Source organism: Polypterus senegalus, chromosome 3 (genome assembly GCF_016835505.1).
Source record: "Polypterus senegalus isolate Bchr_013 chromosome 3, ASM1683550v1, whole genome shotgun sequence".
Classification (NCBI taxonomy): Eukaryota; Metazoa; Chordata; class Cladistia; order Polypteriformes; family Polypteridae; genus Polypterus; species Polypterus senegalus.
Genome location: NC_053156.1, coordinates 305230218 through 305254149, shown reverse-complemented (window position 1 = coordinate 305254149; position 23932 = coordinate 305230218). Strand labels below are relative to the sequence as shown.

Sequence of the window (23932 nt, the reverse complement as noted above, 5' to 3'; positions counted from 1 at the left end):
ACTACGGTCCAATGTAAAATCACACAAGGAGGGCCGCGGTGGGCATTAACAGAAGGCCTTGACTCTCCAGGAAGACAACGGAAAAAAGTGGCAGGGCAGTTCAAAGAGAGACCCCTTTCCAGGTAGGCTGGGCGTGCAAGTCAAGTCAGGTTGACTACACATCGAAATAGCTTGGGATCCCGGTGGGTAATCCCCCAGACAGACACGCGGTCCAGTCCCACCCTCCTGAAATGACCCTCTATCTGCCGCAGCCAGGTGTTATGTGGGCGACCCCCCGGCCTCATCCAGCCACTCGGGTCCCCAACAATGAGGATCTTACGAGCCGTATCGACCTCGGGGAAGCGCGCCACATGGCCGTAGTGCCGTAACTGACGCTCCCTTACAATGCAGGTCATGTGCCTCAATCGGGACCCCATGAGCGACTGCTCATTCGACACAAAGTGCAGTGCAGTGGGTGTCAAACAAAGGGGGGTCAGTGCAACAGAATACACAGAACAGGACACAAGTCATCCTCAATACAAGAGAAACGTGACAAGTACAGAGCAGAATTGAACTGGAGAGGATATCCCATAATACCATGGGGACTGGATCAACAGCGTCTAGCAAGTCCACCAGTGGGTGACTGGTGTCCACCCTCTTTAGAGATCAGATGAGAAGTGACCTCCTGTGGCTTGTAGTCTCTATACTGTAGTAGCCATCTGACTTCCATGGCTTCTGGTCCAGTGGCTCTGGGTCAAGGCCTGCAATGTGACAGACCCCACGACAGCAGAGGTCAAAGGGCACGTGTCATTGGTGAGATCACATTGTTGGACTTCAGTCCTGGGGGTTTGAGTCCTAAGGAGAGTTGGGACAAGTGGCACATAGAAGAGAAGTCCAACAGTGACACTGAAGACGCCAACAGTCCCCAAAGGGTATGGGAAGGTGGATCCTCATTAGTGTCTGGTGGTCCACTGATAGGGGAGCCCACCTTGGTTCACATTGACCCCCCCCCAAGACCTCCTGTGGTTTTTAGTTTCTTTAGCAGCTTTCACGTTGGGCCTACAGCAGATCTGATCAATTATGGGGGTCTTCACACACTGCTGAAGACCTTGGTGTATGGGGGGGTGTTAGAGTTCAGGCAGGCTAATGATTTAATGACGGCCAAGTGTGATTGGAGCTGTGAAATGTGGGCGGAGAGAATGGAAACCTGCAATCCACCAAAAGTGAGGGCCGCGGTCCTAAAGGGTGAGGTGCACACGTGATGCCAAAGGGCATGGGCTGTTTGAACAGTAATGTGGTGGGACCTCCGTAAATCCTAAAAAGCAGTGAAAGAGCGGATCCTCGTTAGTGTCTGGTGGTCCAGTGACCGCAGAGGGGCACACGTTTGTGTTCGCTGCCTTTAAAAAGACGAGAGACAAGATTGGATGAAATAGATGAGGTCAGCTTTATTAAGACAAAACACAAGATGAATACGCACTTACAGGACAAATAATACAGCAATCATTACATAACAATAAACTTAACAAGCACATCGGGTGGCACCGTTGAATTGGGCAGTAGTAGTGGGCAGAAAGGACCCCCAGAGGGACTCCTTAGCATACCGTGGTGGAGTGAGCCTGCTGTGGCTTTAAAGTGAGTACTTGAAGAGAGCGCAGGATGGAACCCAACTTTGCCCTCATTGTCTTTGTGTGCCCAGGGTTCACCTGGTGATGGCGCGGGCTTTCCTGATATGGTTGTCCGTGGTATTGTGCTACTTTTGTGCTCAAGTTGCTTCCCCAGGAGACCACAGCGTAGATCACCTTCCCGGCTACTACTAACTGCTAGAACTTTTCCAGCAGCTTGCCTCACACAGTAAAAGACCTGAGGGTCTCCTCAGAAAGTCCACTCTGCTGTGACCCCCCCTTGTCCAGCATCACTGTGTTGTCAGGGCAGTCCAGTTTATTTGTGAGGACCCCACTTCCACGCCCTCCCACTAGATGGTGACCGGTCTCAGAGACTTCTTGGCATGTCTGAAGGGTGGGTTGTTGTCCCTGCACCACACCTTTCCTGTACTCTCGACTCTTCTCCATTATTGATGGAGGACTCATCTGAGAATTTCTGGAGAGGGCGAGCGCTGGTATTGGGCTGGGTCTGTTGTGTGACCAGGGAAGGGAGACAGGACACCACCACACCACCATTTCTGACCTCACAAACTGCGGCCTGTTGGTCAGGTAGTCCATGATCCCAGGAGGTTGTGGGGGCATCAAGATTTAGAGCCTTGAGCTTTTCACCCAGTCGATGAGGCTGAGTGGCCCGAGTGTGGTGGCGCGTTTGAGGAGCAGCCTCTCGAAGGTCTCCATGATGTGTGAAGTAAGGCCTTGGGACCCTTCAGTGCTGCACACCATTCCATGTCAAGGCGTAGTCAACGTTCAAATCCAAGTTTGGGTTTGTGGTCACAATGAGACTCTTAGTTGCCCGACTAATAACAACCGAGGCCTCATCTACAGTACGTCTCGATGTATAAAGTCCAACGTCTGTCTGCCTGACTTCCTTCACCGATTTAGTGCCGGTTGGGTTTTTTTTTTCTAGAATTTGCTGGAACATTCTGGTTGATTTTGCGACTTCTGTCATCACGCTAAGTATCAGAGTTTGCTTGCGTTACTGATTTATTTGGGCAAATTTAAGAGACACGCAGCAGACCGAGGGGAGGTGGTGGGGTCCTCCACGGTCACGTGCCAGCCTCAGGGCGTTCCTTACCTCCGCTTAGCTAGCGAACAAGAGAACTGCTTAACGGATTTATCCATCCATCCAGTATCCAACCTGCTATATCGTAACTACAGGGTCACAGGGGTCTGCTGGAGCCAATCCCAGCCAACACAGGGCACAAGGCAGGAAACACACCACGGGCAGGGCGCACACACCAGGGACAATTTAGGACCACCAATGCACCCAACCCGCATGTCTTTGGCCTGTGGGAGGAAACCCACGCAGACACGGGGAGGACCTGGGAAGCGAACCCAGACGGGTCTCCTAACTGGGAGGCAGCAGCGCTACCCACTGCACCACAGCGCTGCCCACTTAACGGATTTAGATCGGGTTTCTCTCATCGCGCCAAGTGTCAGAGTTCGCTTGCAGGAGCGATTTATAATCGCGCTAATCTGAGACAGAGGCTGCGGGCCGAGGGGAGGAGGAAGCCTGACGTCAGGAGTGGGGAGCCGGGCGGGGTCCTCCTCACTCACGCGCCAGCCTCCGTTGGAGTCGCTCTCCCTGTCGCCACATGTCGGAGCGCACCTTGCGTGTGCATAGCTAGCGATACCCGTTTGTTCAGCAGACATTATCATGTAGAGATGGTTAAGGAGTGACGTTTGACGTGTTTCAGAGAGAGACCAGAGCTCCGTGGGTTTCAGAGGGTACCTGCTGACTGGCACAGATATCACGCCCGCCTGTTTTTCTCCCCCCAGAGCTGAACACAATGAGATGCATTGCCAGTGTCTGTTGATTTTTTTTTTAAAGTTTGTCCCGTTTCATCACCACGTGGGTGCAGCCACAGGGTACAGCTGGTCAAAGCTACAAAAGACCTCGGACTCTTCAGACGTGATTTGGTGATGAATTAGTCCTTCAGACCTCTGAAGGCCTGGCACCTCACCCCGTGTGTGCTCCTGCCCTGTGGCCCCACTAGACTCACCAGTATAATACTGGCCTTTAGAAAATGGATGGATGAAGGAGTGCAAGTCTGTCAGTAAAAGTCTTTAATGGTGACGCGGCTCTTGACTCAGAGGAGTTTGTACACACGCACTCCGCCATTTCATTTGGCCACCTAGCCCTGCGGTTCATACACGGGGTGCTGGTGGCCACATCTGACCAGCCGTCCGCTCGTTTTAAGACTCGCAGCAAAGGCAGTCGTCTGTAGCCAGGAGCGCATTAGAGAAAATCACCTGACTGCTCGGCAGCCCCAAGCCGCCTGCCACCCAGGCTCCAAAAAAGAGCTTCTCTCCGTTTTCATTGAAAGCACAGAAATGATTGTTGTCCTCGTTCCAAAACCACTGGAATACCTTTTGAAGAGAAGTGAAAGTTTATGAGGAAAGCCAGAGCGCTGTCGAGACGGGAGGCCGCCGCGACCCCAGGCGCTAATGCTTTTCAGGTCCGCAGCTCCTGTGACGGCCGCCAGACTAAACACAGGTGGCTGCTGCTGCACATTTTCTGCTGAGGTGGGATAAAAAAAGAGGGGGGTCTTGTGTTGGGAGAGCGACGATGAAGAAGAAGAAGAAGAAGAAGCGGGCTCGGCTGCTTTGTGGACAGATGGCAGCACCCTGCTGTGTGTGGGAGAGCATGCCAGCCATGCCACACACATCTGGAGGGCAGGTGCGCCCCCTGCTGTTGAGCCGCAAGTGCCCTCTCCTAAAGCCATGGAGCGCGGTGCTCTGCAGAAAGGGTTTGTAAAAAGCCAGTTTCGGAGTGAAGTCGCGCCTGATTGTCCGATGGCGGAGCGGAGGCCTTGGAGTTCCACCTGGATTGTGCGACCAGCAAGTGACACGCAGCAGCGCAGGTCATCCGCAAATCCACTTAAACGGCGCACGACGGGCACCAACCGTGACAGGAACGGCAGTCCATCACTGGGGCCCCATTTGGGATTGTCAGAAATCAAACTGGAATGTCTCGGGGGATGTGGGAGCAAAACCGACACGGACAAGGGGAGAACACGCAAACGCCACGTGGACTCTGAGCTTTGAGACTTTGTGGATGTGGGAGGGCGAAGTCGAGCAGAGTGAGCCAACCCGGGCCCCTCCTTCAGGCGAGATGTGGGGTCACATGAAGCCCACTGGCATGACTTTGTGGGTCTGGGAGGAAAGTCCACATATTAGCAACATCTGGCTGGTGGGATTCAAACTCCCCAATACTGACCACTGCAGCCCCCGGCCGCCACACTTACTGGTTAGCAATGAAACTGTCATTATTGTAGGGTGCCTTTCCTTGGGGTCAGGAACTGGGCATTTCCAACATGCACATATGGAAAAATGCAAAGAAATGCACCTTTCTAATGTGAGTGGCATCTCATGGCAGACTACAGTTGTTTGTGTTTTTGCTGGACGCTGAAGAGGGACGGGCACCTTACAGGTGTGTACATTAAAAGTCACTGCCACACTCCCAAAGGCCCAGTGTGGAATTGCCAACAAACCTAACTGGCATGCCTTTCTGGATGTGGGAGGGAATCCCAAACGGGCACGGGGAGAACATCCAGGTGTGGATTCAAACTGTAATGACAGCGGTGCTGAGCACTGTGGCACCATGCCACCCCATTTACCGAATCACAGCCAAACATTTATTATTGACATGTAGTGCCTTCCTTTGGAGGGTCCAGAGTCAATTTTACATGAGCATATACTGAAGCTTTCCAAGGTGAGTGGCATTTCATGGCATGGCCTTAGGACTCTACAACTATTTATTTATAGGACGTGAAGGAGTGACCTGATGAAGTGGGGTCCCCCTGTTCAAATGTGCAAGATTGGGCTCAACATTATGGATTTGTGTAGTGGACAAGGGCACCCATCGGCTTTATACAGAATATTAGATATTATTGGAAGTCTCTTTATATATAGCGCCTTTTCATTGGCCTGTCCTGTGACCCCCCATTCACCTCCTTGTGGTCTGAGCGAGTGAGGGTCTGGCTGGCCGGCCCAGAAGACATGGACAGGACAGGATGAGCGGCCAGTGGTGACAAACAAAGGGTATCAAAGAGCAGGCAGTGATGTAAATAACAATCAAATCCTATTATTATGGGCCATCATCTCCTGTTGTGTTGTATTGACACCCACTGCACACCCAGCCTACCTGGGAAGGGGGTCTCTCCTTGAACTGCCTTCTTCCATTTTGTTGTTTTTTTCTTCTTAGAGAGTCAAGGCTCAGGGGCCATCATAAGGCAGAAGGCAGGGCCTGTTAAAGCCCATGGCGGCACTTCTTGTGTGATTTTGGGCTACATAAAAAAAAAGTGGTATTGTAATCAGGAAGAAGGTGGGCATCAAGACTGGAGAGCCTTGAGCAGTGTCATGAGGTGGCCATACCCTTAGACCCAGAAGGAATAAATGAGGCAAGAGCCACTTAAAGAAAAGAACTAAAAAGTCCAAACCCAGAGGATGCTGGCAAGTGGCAGCACTGACCGCTCAGTGGGGGCTTGGTGGTCTCTTTTTTTTTCTGTCCTCCTGGCCATCGCCCCTTACTTTTATTTTTTGTTATTTAGTATTGTCAGTCAGTCAGCCATTGTCCAATCCGCTATATCCTACCACAGGGTCTGCTGGAGCCAATCCCAGCCAGCACAGGGCGCAAGGCAGGGCGCCATCCCACCGCAGGGCACACACAGGACAATTTAGGATCGCCAATGCACCTAACCCGCATGTCTTTGGACCGTGGAAGGAAACCCACGCAGACACGGGGAGAAGATGCAAACTCCACGCAGGGAGGGAGGACCCGGGAAACGAACCCAGACGGGTCTCCTAACTGCGTGGCAGCAGCGCTACCCACTGCGCCAACGTGCTGCCTACATTGTAGACTAACAAGCCGTAAAATGAAATAAGGCCTGAGATTGACCAGGATTGGTTTCTAACGAAGCAGTTGGGTTGGAATGTAAACCTGCAGCCACTGTGACCCTCCAGGACCGACGCTGCCCACCCCCTGATTTAGACCACCGGTGTCAGTCCTGGAGGGTCACAGTGGCTGCAGGTTTTCGTTCCAACCCAGAGGAAGAACTGCTGGCTCTTTTGTCATTTGCATCTTATTGTTAATAAGGAGCCATTAAAACACTGAATGCAGCTGATTGAGACGGAAATAAGCAGTTAAAGGTGGGGAGCCTCAACAAGCGAGACCACCAAAGTGAAGCTTCTTCAGCAAAGAATTGACCTCGTGTTAAGAAGCTGGGCTGGAACAAAAACCTGCAGCCCTCCAGGACCGACTTTGCCCACCCCAGTTCTTGAGAGTGGACACCGTGTATGAACTGAACTTGTTGTGTGGCCGCTGATGTCAAGTGAAGCTGACTTCTTGGGCTTGTGGCCGGTCATAGAGCTGCTCTGGTCTGGATGGTGGGCACCATGTCTGAACTGAACTGGCCGCTGTCCACTCCTTGTGTAATTTGGATCTCAAATCTAACTCTGGGGCTGCTGGCCATTTCTGCCGCCACCCTTTTCTCCAAACTGGACACCATGTGGTACCTCAGATAGCCGTCGTCCACTTGTTGTGCGGTGCTGATCTCACATCTTAACTTCTGGGCGTCTGGCTGGTTGCACTTCCCTGGGCACCATGTGTTAAGCGATGGTCGCTGCTCCATGTGTGGTGCCAGTCTCAACTCTTGACTGCCAGCGTTCTGGCCAGTCGTATTGCTGCCATCTCCTCAGTCAGCGGCTGACCTCAAGTCTGACTCCTTCTGGTTGGTTGCACTGCCCTTTTCGTCTTGACAGTGGGCACCATGTGTTAACTGAACTGGCCGCTGTTCTGCTGTTTCACGCTGCAGTAGAACGTACCAACATGTCGTCTTCTCTTCTTGTTTGCAGACCTTGCTGAATGAGCTGGACAGGAGCACAGGGCGCTACCGGGACGAGGTCAACTTGAAAACTGCCATTATGTCCTTCATCAACGCCGTCTTGAATGCTGGTGCAGGAGAGGTGGGTTTCTGTCTTCTTTTCAATGTCCAGGCTTAGAGCTCCACGTCGCTGGTCCTGCACACACACACACACACACACACACACACAGGTAGAAGGTCCACCGAGTCGAACCTGAACTGGGCCGAGGCCCGGCAGCTCATTAACTTTCGATGCCTTTTAAAGCAGACGGGTTGTCCTCTGTGGTGGGGAGAGAGAGAGAGAGGGTGGGTCAAGGGTGGGCATTTGGGTATTGAGTGACACGTGTGAGCCTCCACATTTATGAGGGGCCTGGTGGGGCTGTACATGGTCATTGGTCTTGTCATGGAGGTCACTGGACAGGACTGAATTCAGGCGTCTGCTGTTGGGATTGAATGACAATTTGTAAGTGAAACATTATGGGCAACAAGACCTTAACAAAGGCGGCCTTCGGTCTTAATGAGTCTTCTGAAGCGTCCATCAAGTGGTCATTCATCTCTGTGCGCATTAAGAGCTTGTGATGTGCTGGGGCAGCTTCAGAGCTTCATTAAGCATCGATTAGCGGCAGGAGTAGCGCTGACCTTACTGCCATGTGGAGCCGCCTCGGCCCAGTTAAACGTAACTGAGGGGCTTGTGAGGGTATTCGGTGCCACCAATAGCACTTCAGATCACAGGTGTGAGTAGCTCCACGTTGGTGCAGCGTCTACACGGCTAATCGTAGTGTAGTGCGTTACAAAGAGCAGCCGCATAGTGAGAGGACAGCAGTAAAGCAACAACTCTACTGTAGTGCCTTGCATTGTTCTAGCTGTGATCCAAGACCTTAGCATTGACGTTTGTAGTGCACCATCTGTTGGAATGTATTTCATAATGCATGTAGGGATAAAGTGCATTGCATTTGTCCTTCCAACAGATGGCGCATGACAAATGTTAACACTGCTTTTACAAAATTCTGTGCCAAATGCATCAAACAGAGACCCGCATTCCAACAGACGAATCCCATACCAGATGGCATATAAAAGAGACTTGTGCATTGCATGTGTCATTCCAACAGATGGTGCATCACAACCCTTTGCAGTAATGAAGTGCATTGTATTTTTCATTTCAAAAGATGCTTTAATAAATCCCATACTAAATGGCACATAACAGAGGCATACACATTGCATGTGTCCTTCCAACAGATGGTGAATCCCATACCAAATGACAGATAAGAGAGACGTAACGACCGGTTTTGCACACACACACACGATCACCTGACTTGTTGTTAAGGTGTATGATGACGTTTTTCACTGTAGACAGACCCAATTAGGAGAGCGCCGCTCTGTGCAGTGCCGGAGCAGCTTTAGGCCACGGCTATGGTGCGCTGCAATATAACAAAGAGGAGACTTTGAGCTGCTGGTGTCCTTTAGCTTCTGAGACCCCCACCCCAGGTTTCCAGGTTTGGTTTGAATCCAGCAGAGAAGCTTTCGGAGGGCTGCTATGTTTTCTGCAGGATTCGAGGCCGCCAGCCAGTGGGTCTTTATTTACAGTGCCATTGCAGTACGCTACAGAGATCAAGCAAGACTTGCGTAACAGCAGCCCACATAGATACTGATCTGAGAGACGCCAGCTGGAGCGCGGGCCGAGGCTTGTAATGGCTCTCGTCTAAAACCAGCAGAAAAACAGTCCTCCGTGTTAGCAAAAGGAAACCTGATCTTCAGAAACTGCAGTGGCTCAAAAAAAAACAGCAGCTGCAAGTGATACGAAAATAAGGACATAGCTCAGATGTTTCAGAATACTGAAAAGTAAGTGTCTTGGAAAAGATGCTGTTTAAAAGTGCAAAGGTCCCTGGGAAATGGAAGTGTGGAGTGTGAAGGGTCACGCAAAAAATGCTGACATGACCGACCTGCGTGCTGGCTCTGCTTTTATTGAACATTCTCTTCCACCTTAATAAAAGGACAAGTGTTTGTGTGCACATCTGGCTGCCATGTCTCTCTCAGCCAACAGGTGGCACATCACCAAGGTTTGTAGTTACAACGTGAGTTGCATTTCTTTGTTCCAACAGATGGCGCATCACTTTTTGTTAACACTGCTTTTATGAATCCCAAGCCAAGTGGCATAGGACAGATACATAATACGTTGGGTTTGTTGTTCCAACAGGTGGTGCATCACCGTCATTAGCACTTAGAAAGTTTTTCTTTATCCAGAGCACCTCAGACACTTGGAATATGCGACCAAGTAGTGTGGCAGGCAGGAGGACTTCAGGGACCTTCAAAACTCGACTTGATGTTTTTTTGGAAGAAAGAAGTGGAGAGGACTGGCGAGCTTTGTTGGGCCGAGTGGCCTGTTCTCGCCTGTACATCTCATCTCCTGTACTTTTATGAATCCCATACCAAATGGCATCTAACCACTACATGTGCATTGCACTAGTCATTCCAACATTTGGTGCATTTTATGCTATGCATGGTAATAATTAATAATAATCTCATTGGCACAAGTATTTGTGATGACCCATCTGTTGGAATGACAAACGCAATGCACTTTATTCTGTGGTTTACGCCAATTACTTAGATTTTTAGATGGGTAGCACGGCTGATCAACAATAAAATGTGAAATGCTGTATGCCATCATGAAAATCTGCGGCCCACCGGGAGCGAGTTTGACCCCATCTGAGTCTCCTGCACACACCACAACATTCATTCTGTCGATTGGCTTTAATTCACTGACTTTAACGAAGTTATGTTGTCTTAAAGTTTGAACCATAAGCTCTGGAAGATATTTTTATATCCCAGCATGCACTGCTTTGTGGTCTGCTTTATTTTAAAGAAATGATAAAAACCGTAGCATTTTTAGGTGGTCTTTTCCTTTAATGCATTCATAATAATAATGATAATCACAAGCCGCTTGCCGTGGGCTGGCACCCTGTCTGTCCCGGGATTGACTGTTCCTGCCTACAGCCGTTCTTTGCTAGGATGGGCTCCATCTGCCCCGTGACCTGCCCTGGATAAGCGAGTTTGGAAATTGAGTAAAGTGACATCCCTAATAGCACTGGTGCATGACAAGAGAATGTGCAGGGCACAGTGCCACTCTGGTCCAAATGACATTTTTTTTTCTTTCAGGACAATCTGGAGTTTCGATTGCACCTGCGGTACGAGTTCTTGATGCTGGGGATTCAGCCTGTAATTTACAAGCTACGAGAACACGAGAATGCCACTCTGGACAGGTAGGACACAAGGCTTTCTTTACATCTGTTTGGGAATCGTGTCCCAGATGTCACCTGATCGTCACTGGGCCAGTGCCCCTTCTGGGTGTGGAACACCAACTGCTGTTCTGTGTGTGGGGCGTCCCTTATGCTGGGTTCACATTTTGACTTTGAAAAATACAATACAATACAATCCAGTTTTCTTGTGTAGCCCAAAATCACACAAGGAGTGCCGCAGTGGGCTTTAACAGGCCCTGCCTCTTGACAGCCCCCCAGCCTCGACTCTCTAAGAAGACGAGAAAAAACTCTTGTAGGGAAAATAATGGAAGAAACCTCGGGAAAGGCAGTTCAGAGAGAGACCCCCTGTCCAGGTAGGGTGGGTGTCAAAAGAAGGGGGTCAGTACGAGACAATAGACAGAACAGGACACTCAACGGTGTGCTTTACAAGCGACGTAACAAGATGGCAAACATGGTGAAAACGATGATGTGCTAACGTGGGGGGACTTTCACTTTTATGGCAAACCAACAACCTGACTTTTGCCCGTTTAAACAAAAGACAAACTCAACAGGTGCGGGCAGGACGTGATTGGTACAACGTGGCAGTTTGTTGTACTTAATGACAGCAATGCCAAGCAGCCAGAGCTGCCACCATTCATGTCGCGTCCTCTTGCCATTCCCACCTTGAGCTCGAGTGCTCCACCATAAAATGGCACCTCTCACTTTGACAGCCCACCCAGTCATTGGGCTCTTAGGTGCGAGGGGCGTTTGCTGTTCTGGTGGGCCAAGCCCTGGCCACTCACTCATGGTATCTAATTTGTGTTCCTTTGCAGGCACTTGGATTTTTTTGAAATGGTCAGAAATGAGGATGACCTGGAGATGGCCAAGCACTTTGATGCGGTGAGTAGGAGAGCGCTGATGAACGTCTTTCTGGGGTCTTCTCTTTGGTCAGTCGTGTCTCACTCCCACACCCAGGCGTCTCCTGACTTGGCGTTCATATCTGTACTCTTTAACTGCTGTTGAGGTGTAGTTTGTTGGCCTCGACTCGCTCGAGATGTTCCACTTTCGTCTTTCTTGTCCCACCTTTCCTCATGTGGCGCTCACAAGTTTCCTTTCGCGTCTGTCATTGTCAGTCGTGTCTCCCTCAGTTGTTGGCCACACGTCACTCATCATGTCTTCTGTGCCTCCTCATGTGATGCCGCTGAGGTCTGTTTTGTATACAAAGCAATTTATTTGTTGTGTAGCCCAAAATCACACAAGGACCGCCATGGTGGGCTTTAACAGGCCCTGCGCCTGGACAGCCCCCCAGCCTCGACTCTCTAAGTAGACAAGAAAAAAACTTCCAAAAAAAACCCTTGTAGGGAAAAAATGGAAGAAACCTCGGGAATGGCAGTTAAGGGGTGAATAGAAAACAACGGACAGAACGACACACCTCAGTACAGACTAATCGTAAAATAAAAATATTACAAGTACAGTAGACGATGATGATGATGATGATTGCAGCAACTACAGGGGGATAGCATGGCTCTCGGTGCCAGGTAAGGTCCTCCTCAATAGGATCCGTGATCACCTGCTCGCCTACCAGCGACCAGAACAGTCTGGTGTTACGCCTAAGAAGTCTACCATCGACCGCATCCTGGCACAGCGGGTACTCATGGAGCGCAAACACGAATATCGGCAGAGTTTCATTGCAGCCTCTGTCGATTTTCATAAAGCGTTCGACTCAGTTGATCGAGCTGCCCTGTGGGACATCCTGAGGGTTCGCGGGAGCCCCTCTAGGTTAATGGCTATCATGGCCGGCCTGTCCACTGGTACTGGGAGTGCTGTGCAGAGTGGAGGCAGACCCTCTGTGTTATTCCCAGTTGATTCTGGGGGTCCATCAGTGGTATGTTCTGCTCCTACTCTGTTCGATGCTTGTATGGACTGTGTGGTGGGCAGTCGTGGGGTCCACCGTCTGTGGGCATCTGTTGATGAAGAAAGATTCATGGATCTTGACTTTACTGACGATGCTGTGATCTTCGCAGAGTCACTGGAGGCTGTGATCGGGGGTCTCGAGAGACTGAGTCTGAGTGTCTGGGCTGGCGAGGGTCCTGATAAAAACCAAAGAGCCAGGCCTTTAATGACCTCTTGGGCACGGCCATCAGCAGTGTGTCTGTCTGTAGAGAGAGTGTCGACCTCGTCATTGAGAGGTTTACTTACCTTCAGTGGCATTCATGTGACTCTGGTGACACTTCAAATGAAGTCAGTAGACGGATTGGGGGGGTCATGAGGTCACTGTGGTGGTCTTGATATCTCAACAAAAGGACGAAGGTCCAAGTCTTTAGAGTTCTGGTGCCTCCTGTCTTGCTATACATGGACGCTATCCAGTGACCGGAGATGAAGACTGGACTCCTTCATGTGTGTCTCTCCGGAAATCTTTGGGTACCATTGGTTTGACTTTGTGTTGCTCATGGAGTCCAGAATGAGGCACATGACCTGCATTGTGAGGGAGCGTCAGTTATGGCACTATGGCCTTGTGGCGCGTTTCCCTGTGGGTGATCCGGCTCATAAGATCCTCATTGTTGGGGACCCGAGTGGCAGGACCAGGCCAAGGGGTCGCCCACGTAACACCTGGCTGCGGCAGACAGAGGGTCATTTCCGGTGGGCAGGACTGGACCGCATGTCTGCCATAGGGGTTGTACCAGTGCAGGCTCCCCAACTTGACTTGAAGTTGAGTAGATGATAACAAGAGTCATTCTGTAAGTCCTACACCCCAAACATCTCTCCGCAGGACTCCCATAATTGGTGCTTTCCACTTTGGTGACAACGTCTCGCTCTCTGAGCCAGTTAAGCCATTAGGTGACCCGGGCAGCAGTTTGTGAAAGTTAAGGGGTGCCCGCCTCAGACTTGTTTGGACACAGAGGGGAACAGTTTTAGTAACTCGGAGGGTGTGTGGACACCCAACTTGGTCCTTAAAGTCTAATAATGCTGAATGCACACTGTGGTCACCGAGGGCAGCCGCTCCGAGGGCCTTTCTAAAATATTTCCAGACCCCACAGGCTTCAACTGGGCGTCTCCTGGCTCTGCTCACTCTTCATGTCTCACTCTTCATGTCTCACTCTGGCCTCACATGGTCCTCATTAAGTGTTTCTTTTTACTGCCTTTGAGGTCCATTTTGTTGGCCATGCGACACTCGAGTTCTCTTAGCTGTGTCTCACTTTTTAACGCCATGCCCCCCTTTAAGTTTTCCCTTCAGCTCCTGGCACCTCTCACCACTGGCACACCTCCATCAGGTCCTCACTTTCAGAATTTTGCCAGCTTGTCCAAAGTCAGTCAGTCCACTGCTGTCACCCCGGGCCCAGAGTGATGGATTGAGTGTTTTCGCCCCTTCCCTGACAGCCACTCCATTTTGTCGTCCCGTCTCCTCATCGTTCACCAGCAGCTCCTGTCTTTAACCTTCAGGCCATTTGCTTCCATTTTATTATGTTGTTGTTGTTCTGCTTTTCCTTCTTCTCTGCCCTGCGGTTCCCCCTCACTGAAGACAGCCTGTCCATCTCATTTCCGTGTGTATGCCCCCTAAGACCCCCGAGACCCATTAAGACATTTTCCAAACCCACTGCCCCATCCATCCTCTTCCTCAGTGTCACTGCTGTGACTTGATGGCTTCCTCCAGGCTAACGCGGCTCTTTGTGTGAAGAAGTCCCTCCAGCTTTTCATCTTGAATGCCCGCCACTTTATCTCGACTCTTCAGGGCTGTGAAAAAGTATTCACCCCCGATATCCTCTGTTTGTCACCAAGGGTGACGTCTGATCTTTAGACAGAATGAAATGTTCGATAAAGAGAACCTGAATAAACATTGGGCTTCATTCCTGAAGTGCCACTTCACATATTACATTAATAAAGTAATCCAACTCCCGCATTGCCCCTTGAACAGCAGGTGATTGCCCCCCATTAGTTTTCTCTCAAACAGCTGACCACAGTTAACCCACCGCTGAGCACGGCCACAGCCTCCCGTCTACTGACCCTGACAGTGAGAGCGGCGAGGCAAGGGGTGAGGAAACAAGAGGTTGTTGAGACGTCCCAACCAGCGAAGGGTCCTTATTGACATGGAGAACATTCAGAACTGATCGGCCTGCTTAAGTGACCTTGAGGACCCCAGAAGAACATCCAAAGCGCTGCAGGCCTCTCCAGCCGCAGCTCATGAAAAGAAAGAGACAGAAGAAAAAGCAGAGCGGAATCCTTCACAGTGACGTTAGTGCAGAGCAAGACCAGGATGGAGCCCCAGTCTCTTTGTTCTGGTGACACGGAGCCCACCGTGTCTGGTGTTGAGGACGTGCCATCATTGAAGGAGTTCACTTTTCCAGGATGTTGTTAAGGAGCACATCCAGTCGTCTGTCCTGACAAAGTTGGGTTATGCGGCAGCACGAGGAGCCAAAACACGAAAGCAAGTCGACGAGTGAGTCCAAAAGAGATGCTAAGATGGGTAGTCGATTTTTAAAAATCTTACTGATGTCGGCTAACACGGTGATGGGAAAGATTTAAATAAGCCAAGCATTGAATGTGTGGGGGCGATTACTTTTTCACAAAGTCCTGATCTAACAACCGTGTGGCATCTTCACTTGAGTTCATTTTGTCTGAAGGTTTGAGGCCAGTCATTCTGTGAAATGCACAAAAGCAGAGAATATTCGGGTGGGGGGACAAATACTTTTGCACAGCACTCTGGGTGATGTCACTGCCAGGAAATGGAGGGTAAGGTGACAGAATGTGACTCGACTTGTGGCCTCCGTTCTCGCTCCATGCACACTTGAACCCCCTTCTTCTTCTCAGCCCACTACCAGTAGCTCCCCACCCAATAAACTCTTTAGTCAAACAGCATCCTGCTCAGCCCGCCCGTGTCGCCATACGCACCCCAACTGTCCATGGGTGCCCACAAGCATCATTTAGAAAAGTGTAGGAGGGGATGTGGTGGGCTGTGGAGGAATGAGAGGCCTGAATTGTGTGATGCCACCCAACTGTCTTGTATGATTTTTTTTCCCCAGGTGCACCTCGACACCAAGAGTGCCACCCAGATGTTTGAGGTGGTCAAGAAGAGGTTGACGCACACAGACTGCTACCCGCATCTCCTCTCCATCCTGCAGCACTGCCTTCAGATGTCATGTGAGTCGCTCCTTCTTTTTCTTATTGGAGAGCTTTAATGGAAGAGTCATGCCACCGTGCCATGCTATGCCTGGGCACCTGATTGTGAGTAGGAGGATCACAGAAGATTGTGAACCCTGGGATTCTGGGGTGCCAGTGTGGAACTGATCCTAGCCTGTAGGCAGAGAATGGCAGCAAGTTAAAATGCCAGGGAGGGGGCGGGCAGGTCAGAGAAGCTGCCCCGCACCCCTCCACCCCCACTGACTCGTCTCCCACCAGGAGCACCAAGCAGAGCTCCCAGCCAAGACCCCGACCTGCTAACCCTAAATCTTACGGGCTCTGCCATCCACTTGGTGTAGCACCTGCCTCATCCTTGGCATGACGTAGGAGAAGCCGCAGACTCCAGTGCCCTCCTACACCTCTTTAGGAAGTGCCCGTTACAGCTTGAGGCAGAAGGATGCTGTATATGTCATGCTGGGGCCACTTGACATGCTGCCTTCCTGCTTAACCCCATGGCACCAGTTACGCTCACTTGGGCTTAGCGCCCCCCGGTGGCCTCTTTCTCTGCCAGGACCTTGCTCTGCCCCGTGCCGTCTTTGAGAGTCGTTTCACAATCCAGGCATAAACAGGGAGCTGACTTCACTTTTTTTTCTTCTTCCTCTCCCTTCTTGGCACCACACGCCTGATCCTTGGCTTGTTTCTCGAGGCCCAGCACATGGGGGCCCTGATTCCTCTCTGTAATTCCATAACTCTGTACCGTAGCTAGCGTGCCACTGGGTGCAGACTCCTCCAGCTGGATTTTTACCCAGGGTTCACGGCGGCCGGAGTTGCATTGCTGACATTCTTGTGGCTCCTATGGCTTTTTCCAGCACAGCGGTGACATCGGAGCTGTGGCACAAAATCAAGGGAGTGTGACAAGGCCGTTCACCAGGAACAAAAACAAGGCGCTTGGAGTCAGATGCTACACACGTACTGGTGCTGGTACCCCTTCTTGAGTTGATGGGTGCCCCTAGGTTGCCAAAAGAGACTTTGCCCCCCCACCATAGCTCTGTACTATAAAGCGAAGTGACAAAACAGATCAACAGAGGAAAACAAAAAGGGACCAGTTGTGCCAATGGGTGCCTGCTCTGCGCCTAGGCTTACAAAACTGATTTTGATCCCCCAAGAGCCTCGTACTGAGGCATACAAAATGGATGGATGAATATAGGAAATGATACAAAGTTGCCCAGCAGATGCCCACCCTGCACCTAGGCTGGCAAAGTAGACACTGGAAACCCATAGCCGTTTACTGTAGAAAAGAGGGCTCACAAAGTGGATGGACTAATAGTGGGAAGGAGACAAAGTGCCAGCGGGTGCCCACCTTATACTGAGGCTGGCAAAATAGACTTTGGACCCCCTGTAGCCCTGTACTGCAGTAAAAGGGCTCAGAGAATGGATGTAGGAAGAGAGAAAATGAGGCAAACTGTGCCAGCGAGTGCCGTGATTCCTCAGCTGCTGCCAGGGACTGCCATCCTGTTTACTCTTCACCTGCTGTTCATCTTTCCTCCGCCTAACCAACGAAAGGCACACGGTCAGCTCTGGGGTCTTGAATGTTACTGCGTAGTCCCTGTACCTGCTGGTGTCTAGTGCCTCCTGGTGACTGCTGGAAGTATTGCACCTTACTGCCAGCATTCATCCATCCTTTTTCCAACCCGCTGAATCCAAACACAGGGTCACGGGGGTCTGCTGGAGCCAATCCCAGCCAACACAGGGCACAAGGCAGGAACCAATCCTGGGCAGGGTGCCAACCCACACACCAAGCACACACTAGTGCCAATTTAGAATTGCCAATCCACCTAACCTGCATGTCTTTGGACTGTGGGAGGAAACCCAGGCAGACACGGGGAGAACATGCAAACTCCACGCAGGGAGTCGGGGGTCATGAATGCTGGCAGTGCCCAAGGGCGTGGTTCAGGGACCCTCTGGCCTAAAGCCCACTCTACTCCTACTCATCCCCCAAGTCGATAAATGTGCCCAGCAGCCATGGTGTGGACTTCTTTCCCTGTCTCTCACGACACCCTTATCTAAAACCTCAAGCCACCATGTCTTCAGCCACATGCCAGTCCTACTATCAGCTGGCAGTGCCTTATCAAGGCCTTCTCCTTCACCAAGTATTTCACATATGCAGTGTGCTGACCATCTGGGGACGAGCACTCTTCATTTCAGGTGGCTGGGTGCCAACTTCTGATGACAGGCTGCTAGCAGTGGGCCCGTGGTAGGACTGGAATAGGCCAAACGCCCACGGCGATGTCACACGTCACGTGACTCTGCCCCGTGCTTCTTATCACGTGAATGGGCAAATGAAACTGGGAAATTGAAGAAAGTCCAAGCGGGCACCCGGACTAGGTGAGCTCACTCTGATGCTGGCCATTCCATCCCATCAAATGTGCCACCTGCTGTGACCGTCTTATCTCTTTGATGTTTAGTGCTCATCTGCACTTGTCAATAATAATATCCATCCATCCATCCATCCATCCTCTTCCGTTTATCCGAGATCGGGTCGCGGGGGCAGCAGCTTGAGCAGAGATGCCCAGACTTCCCTCACCCTGGCCACTTCTTCCAGCTCTTCTGGGAGAATCCCAAGGCGTTCCCAGGCCAGCCGGGAGTCACAGTCCCTCCAGAGTGTCCTGGGTCTTCCTCGGGGCCTCCTCCCGGTTGGATGTGCCCGGACCACCTCACCAGGGAGGCATCCTGATCAGATGCCCGAGCCACCTCATCTGACTCCTCTCGTCCCTCCCCGATGACTGAGCTTCTCACCCGATCTTTAAGGGTCAATAATAATAATAATAACATTTATTTTTATAGCACCTTGCCATGTGCAAAGCGCTGGTTGTCTCCAGGCTGGGGTAGTCCCTTGATGGGCTGATGCCCGTGCTTTTCAATTTCTGTCTCCCTTCTAAATGTGCAGTTCAAACAGGGCGACTCTGAATATCTCTTCGGCGGGCATCTCCAGGTTGGCAACTGCCTCTGCTGCCACCTCCTGGCTGCTTTGGGTAACTGAGCCAGTCAATGAGCAGGACTTTGAGGGAGTCTTATCCTTGTCCCTACTTCACTGCCAACCCTGATCATTCTTTAATTGACAAAGCGACCTCCAAAGTCAAATAGTGAAACCCCCAGTTTGGTGTGTGACTCTGTGGCCATGTGGAAGTCTGACCACACACACACACACACACACACACAGAGTTGGAAGTTTGCCTAATCAGGACCAACACAGGGAACATGCAAACTGCACACAGACTGACTGGCACGGAAATCCTTAAAGGTATGAGCCCACCGACTAACGATACACGGGCATGAGTGACTGCAGTCTGCATAGGAGGGCACAGTACGGCCCGGCGTCACACACTCGGGCAGGCATACATTGAGCCCACCAGCATTCAGCCTAACCCCTCAGAAACGGGGAGAACTTGGCCTGGTCTGAATTTGAACCCAGATCGCAGTGGAGATTGAGCCCCCACACTGAAAGGGATGCCATCCTGCCACTCATTGCCCATCAGTTTTACAGAGACGGCCTGGCAGAAGTGAATAATAATATAATAATATTCATTTGACAGCACCTTTCCCATGCTCAGAGTACTTGAGCCCAGCATGAGATGGCAGGGCACACTAACACATGCCTATGCAGTTGGGCAGGCAGACTAACCTGGAGGAACGGTGAGGACATGCAGGTGGCACAGAGACTTGCCACTGAATTGACCCCCTGGTCCATGGAGGCGTGAGCGCACAGTACTCACCGCTGTGCCACCTGTTTTGTAGTTGCCCGGCCATGATACACTGACGTTTTTTCCATCACCTAGTCATGAGTGACTGCTGTCCGACTCGACAAGATCGGGTGCACAAAATAAGAGGGCACAGTGTGGCACACTCATGCATGCGTACATAATACACTGAGCCCACCAGCAGTCAAAGAGGAAGAATATGCAACCTACTCAAAGATTTGGCCTGAATTTGAACCCATGTCCCAGAAAAAGGGCACTCACATACTGAGAAGTGTGCCACCCTGTCGCTCGATTTTATAATTGCGCTTCAGTTCTCCAGATCTCCTTAACCATCAGAGTCAGGAGTTGTTGGTCTGGCCTGGCCTGGCTTAACTAAACTAAATAATAGTAATAACAATTTTAATCAAGTTTTATTTTATAGTGCCTTTCCTGTGATCAGAGTGCTTGAGCGCAGCATGAGATGGCAGGGCACACTCACACACGGGCCTACACTGGGCAGGCAGCCTAACCTGGAGGAATGGCGAGGACATGCAGACGGCACAGAGACTCAGCATGGACTTGAACCCTGGTCCACAGTGGTGTGAGTCCATGACATTAGGCACCGTGCCACTCATGCTGTATTTGCTCATTTTATTTTACAAAGTCTCTTTTGCCATCACAGATTCCTCAGAGGCTGGCGTCTGACCCAGCAGTGTAGAGCATGACTGGCACATTACGACACCCTCACTTACCCACTCTCACAGCCACCATTCAAACAAACCCAAAGAAACGAGGCTGCAAACTGCACACAGACACTGGGACCCCTGCAGAGAGAGAAACCCCCAGGACTAACCACTGGGCCACCAGGCCTCTCATTGTGTGATTGCCCATCAGTTTCACAAACTTGCTTTTTCTGTAAGGAGTTAGAAAGGAAGACGTTGTGAGATGGCAGGACACACTCAACTCACACACACACTAACTAACTAACCACTGTGCCACCATGTCACTCACTCGTGTCATTCTCCATCACAGGACCAGGAATTACTGGGAACTGACATGGCAGAAGTGAGGTGGCAGGACACATTCGCACACACCCCACTTACACCGTCATAGGGCAGGCAGGCAGCACGCTGACTTGGCATAGAATTGAATCCAGATTCCCTAGAGGTGTAATCCACTGTGCCATTGGGTCACCCATTTTGTAATCTTCCATCCATCCATTCCCAAAACCTGCTTGGTTCAGTTGTGCTGAGGTGGGCTCAGCGTGTCACAGCAGCCTCATGAAGTGGTGGCTTAACAACACTGATGGATTTACTTGATTACAGAAGGCACCCTGCAGTAGAAATCAACCAACCAGTCCAAGAACCACAAAGTGGCAGTGGCAGCGCCACCTGCTGCTCCTCGGGTGCTTTACAGAGCTTGGAGTTAGCAGAGGAATTAGCCAATCAGAATGAGAATGAGAAGACACTGCTCACTTGAGACCATGGTGGCTGTGTGGTGTGCACTTTATATAGCGCCTTTCTATAGCAGACACCATCCCAAGCCAGTTGTAGTCCTGAGTTTTGAGTGACCAGGCCACTCGCTCAGGGGTTTAGCACAGCCGGCCTCAAGATTTCTTTTTTCAAGCCTCCAGCACTCTGCCAGAGCAGGTTCACCAGAGCGTTCTTATTAAATTGGCAGTGGGCACAGCCAGAGGTCTGGTGCATGTGCCTCACCCGCATTTCATCGCAGTGCTCTCTGATTGTGAGCTGTAAGAACCTGGCACTGAGTTTGTGGTATGGACGGCACTGTCTGGGCAACACCACAGTGATTATCAGAGTAAATGTTTCTGCCAGCGCTTTACTATGCATGCCAGCGGCCTGCCTGTTATCTTGTTAGTCCTGCCAAATGGGCGCAGCTTTACAGGCTCCCGTTCTATCACAGGTGATCACGCCGGAGTAGAAGCAGGCTCTTGTTTTTCCATAATTGCTCAGCATTTATTCAAAACACCTTTGGATCGGATGTCAGCCCTGCAGGCCGAAAACGTAAGAGGCAGCTGAGATCCTTGTTCCAGTTGGCACGCGCTCCCTGCTGATGCCCTGTGGGCTTACTCTTTACTTGACTCCATTTCACATGGCGGTCAAGTCGGGGAGGCTGCAGGTGCCAATTTGAAATGCTGCCATCTGGGGCTTATTACACCCAAGTGCATGGGCATCATGCCACTCGATTATTATTACAACACCTGGCATTTAAGGACAAGAGGTGCCCACATTTGAGTGGTCATTTTCGCTTATCTCCCATGCCACTTAAATGTCAATGGTCTTCCTGGGTCTGGGTGGGTTTTTCTCCTTTGGGTGTTGCAGCTTTCCACTCACATGCCAAGGGTCAGAATTGAACCATGTTGTGTGAGTGGTGGGCTGGCACTGCAATCCAGGGCTGGTACCTGCCTTGGACCCTTTCTGCCCTACTGTGGATTACCCGGGTTTGAGAATGTGACATTCGGTGACCTGAACAGGTCACACAGGGAGCCAGTGTTTTTAGGGTTTATTTAATATAGCGCCTTTCATAGTCATCCTCATCCTTGTGTGAGTCCAGGCAGGTGCTTTACAGGCCATGTTTTTAAGCACTGAGCCAGAAGTCTGCATTTCAGATGGCTCATAAGTGCAAGGCGCTTCGTGGCTTTAGGGGTTGGCAGGCAGGGCAGCAGAATACACAAGAATCTGCCAGATGACCATCCCCAACCACACACGTAGCCCATTTTTGGGACCACGACCCACCCAGGGCACAAGAGGGCACCACTGCATCACAGGGCACAAAGACTCAGTTTAGTGTCCCCAGTCATTCTAACCTTTGGGTTGTAAGACGGGAGACCACCCATTCAGAAATCCAAGCAGACCTGCAAAGGCAGCGACGTGGCCTATTTGAACCCAGGCTTGAGTCAATGTGAGGCTGCAGTACTAACCGCTGTGCCACCATGCAGACAGCAGTGTGAATATTGTGACCCATGTGCTGCATTGGTAGGGGGCGCTATAGAGCACACCAGATAAGTAACTGTGAGTGCTGAGTGACTGGCATGAGCAGAGCAAATGATTGTTAAAATGAAAACACAAAAGGAGGAGGAGTCAAGGGAAAAGAGAAAGGGGTGGGGCTTAGGCCACAGTTCAAACCTGGATGAGTAGAAATTTACAGGCAGAGCGAAGACGACAGATAGGGGGCACCCCAGAGCTGAATGCGCTTTGGAGCAAAGACAGGAACTGTAGGATTAGATCTGAACGTGTTAGATCTGGGAACAGCCGGATCAGGAAGGAGGCGGGTCTTTAGATACGGTTTAAGTCTTGTGATTGGTGGATACTTGGAGACAGAGCGAGTCAAAAAGGCGTAGATAGGAGGCACCGTAGAACTGAGGGTCCCTTGGGGGGCGCTGGGCCATTCGAGCTGCTCAGTGGTACTTGAGTGTCACCGTCAGTGCATTAGGATTAATAGAAGCTTTTAAGAAAGAAATACAAAAAGAAGAGAGAAAGAAGCAAGAAGAGTGCGGGGCGTTAGGCAGCATTTAAACACTGTGATCAGGAACTTACAAATAATAAGAATGAATCTTTACATTAATATAGCGCTTTTAAACACTACTCGGTACGCTTTGCAAACTCTACACAGGGAGGACCCGGGACGTGAGCCCATGATATCCTTACTGAGAGGCAGCAGCGATACCAGACAGGGGGCACCACCAAGCTGAATGTGCTTTAGAGCAAAGACAGCGCCAGTATGGCAGGAAGTGTATCGTTAGTTATGAAAGGGTTAAGTACGGGAATAGCTGGACCTAAAATAAACACAGGAACAGGGCGAGGATTGATAGGCAGTTTTTAAACTTCTTGATTGACAGATACTTACCAACAGAGCTATGGTGAAAAGCAAAGATAGGGGGGCACCGTAGACCGAAGTGACACTTGGAGGCGCCTGACCGTTACAGTTGACTGACAAGGTGCATAAAAATGAGGGGGCGGGATTAAAGGAGTGCGAAAAGGGGTGGGGCTTTGGCAGAACTGGGGAGACAGCAGGGGGCTGTTCCAAAGACAGGAGGCGCCCCCTCAGTCTGAAATGAATCCAAAGATCATTTTCCCAGTTTGAGGTTCTGACTGACTGGTTTAGAGAGCCCTTTTTAAAAGGCATATATATCACTTATAAGAGGGGTCTGTGCGGCGCCATTCATTTAGAGCGACCCGATAAACCGTAAACGTAGACTTGAACTCGGGGCCTTTGGGTTCTGGAAGCCATCTTAGCCCGTTCAGCTACAGTGGGTTCAATTACATCTCTAAATGACCCTTTGTTTTGTTGATTATATAGTGCCTTGTTATATTATGCACTGT

At 50.7% G+C, this 23932-nt stretch overlaps 1 protein-coding gene across 1 annotated transcript in view; it reads left to right on the top strand.

The window, feature by feature from the left end:
* Positions 1-23932, top strand: part of daam2 (dishevelled associated activator of morphogenesis 2) — a 218974-nt gene that overhangs the window by 141469 nt on the left and 53573 nt on the right. Inside the window, 4 exon segments of the mRNA XM_039749545.1 lie at positions 7497-7607; positions 10658-10761; positions 11571-11637; positions 15756-15873. Coding sequence (XP_039605479.1) covers positions 7497-7607; positions 10658-10761; positions 11571-11637; positions 15756-15873 — 400 coding nt within the window.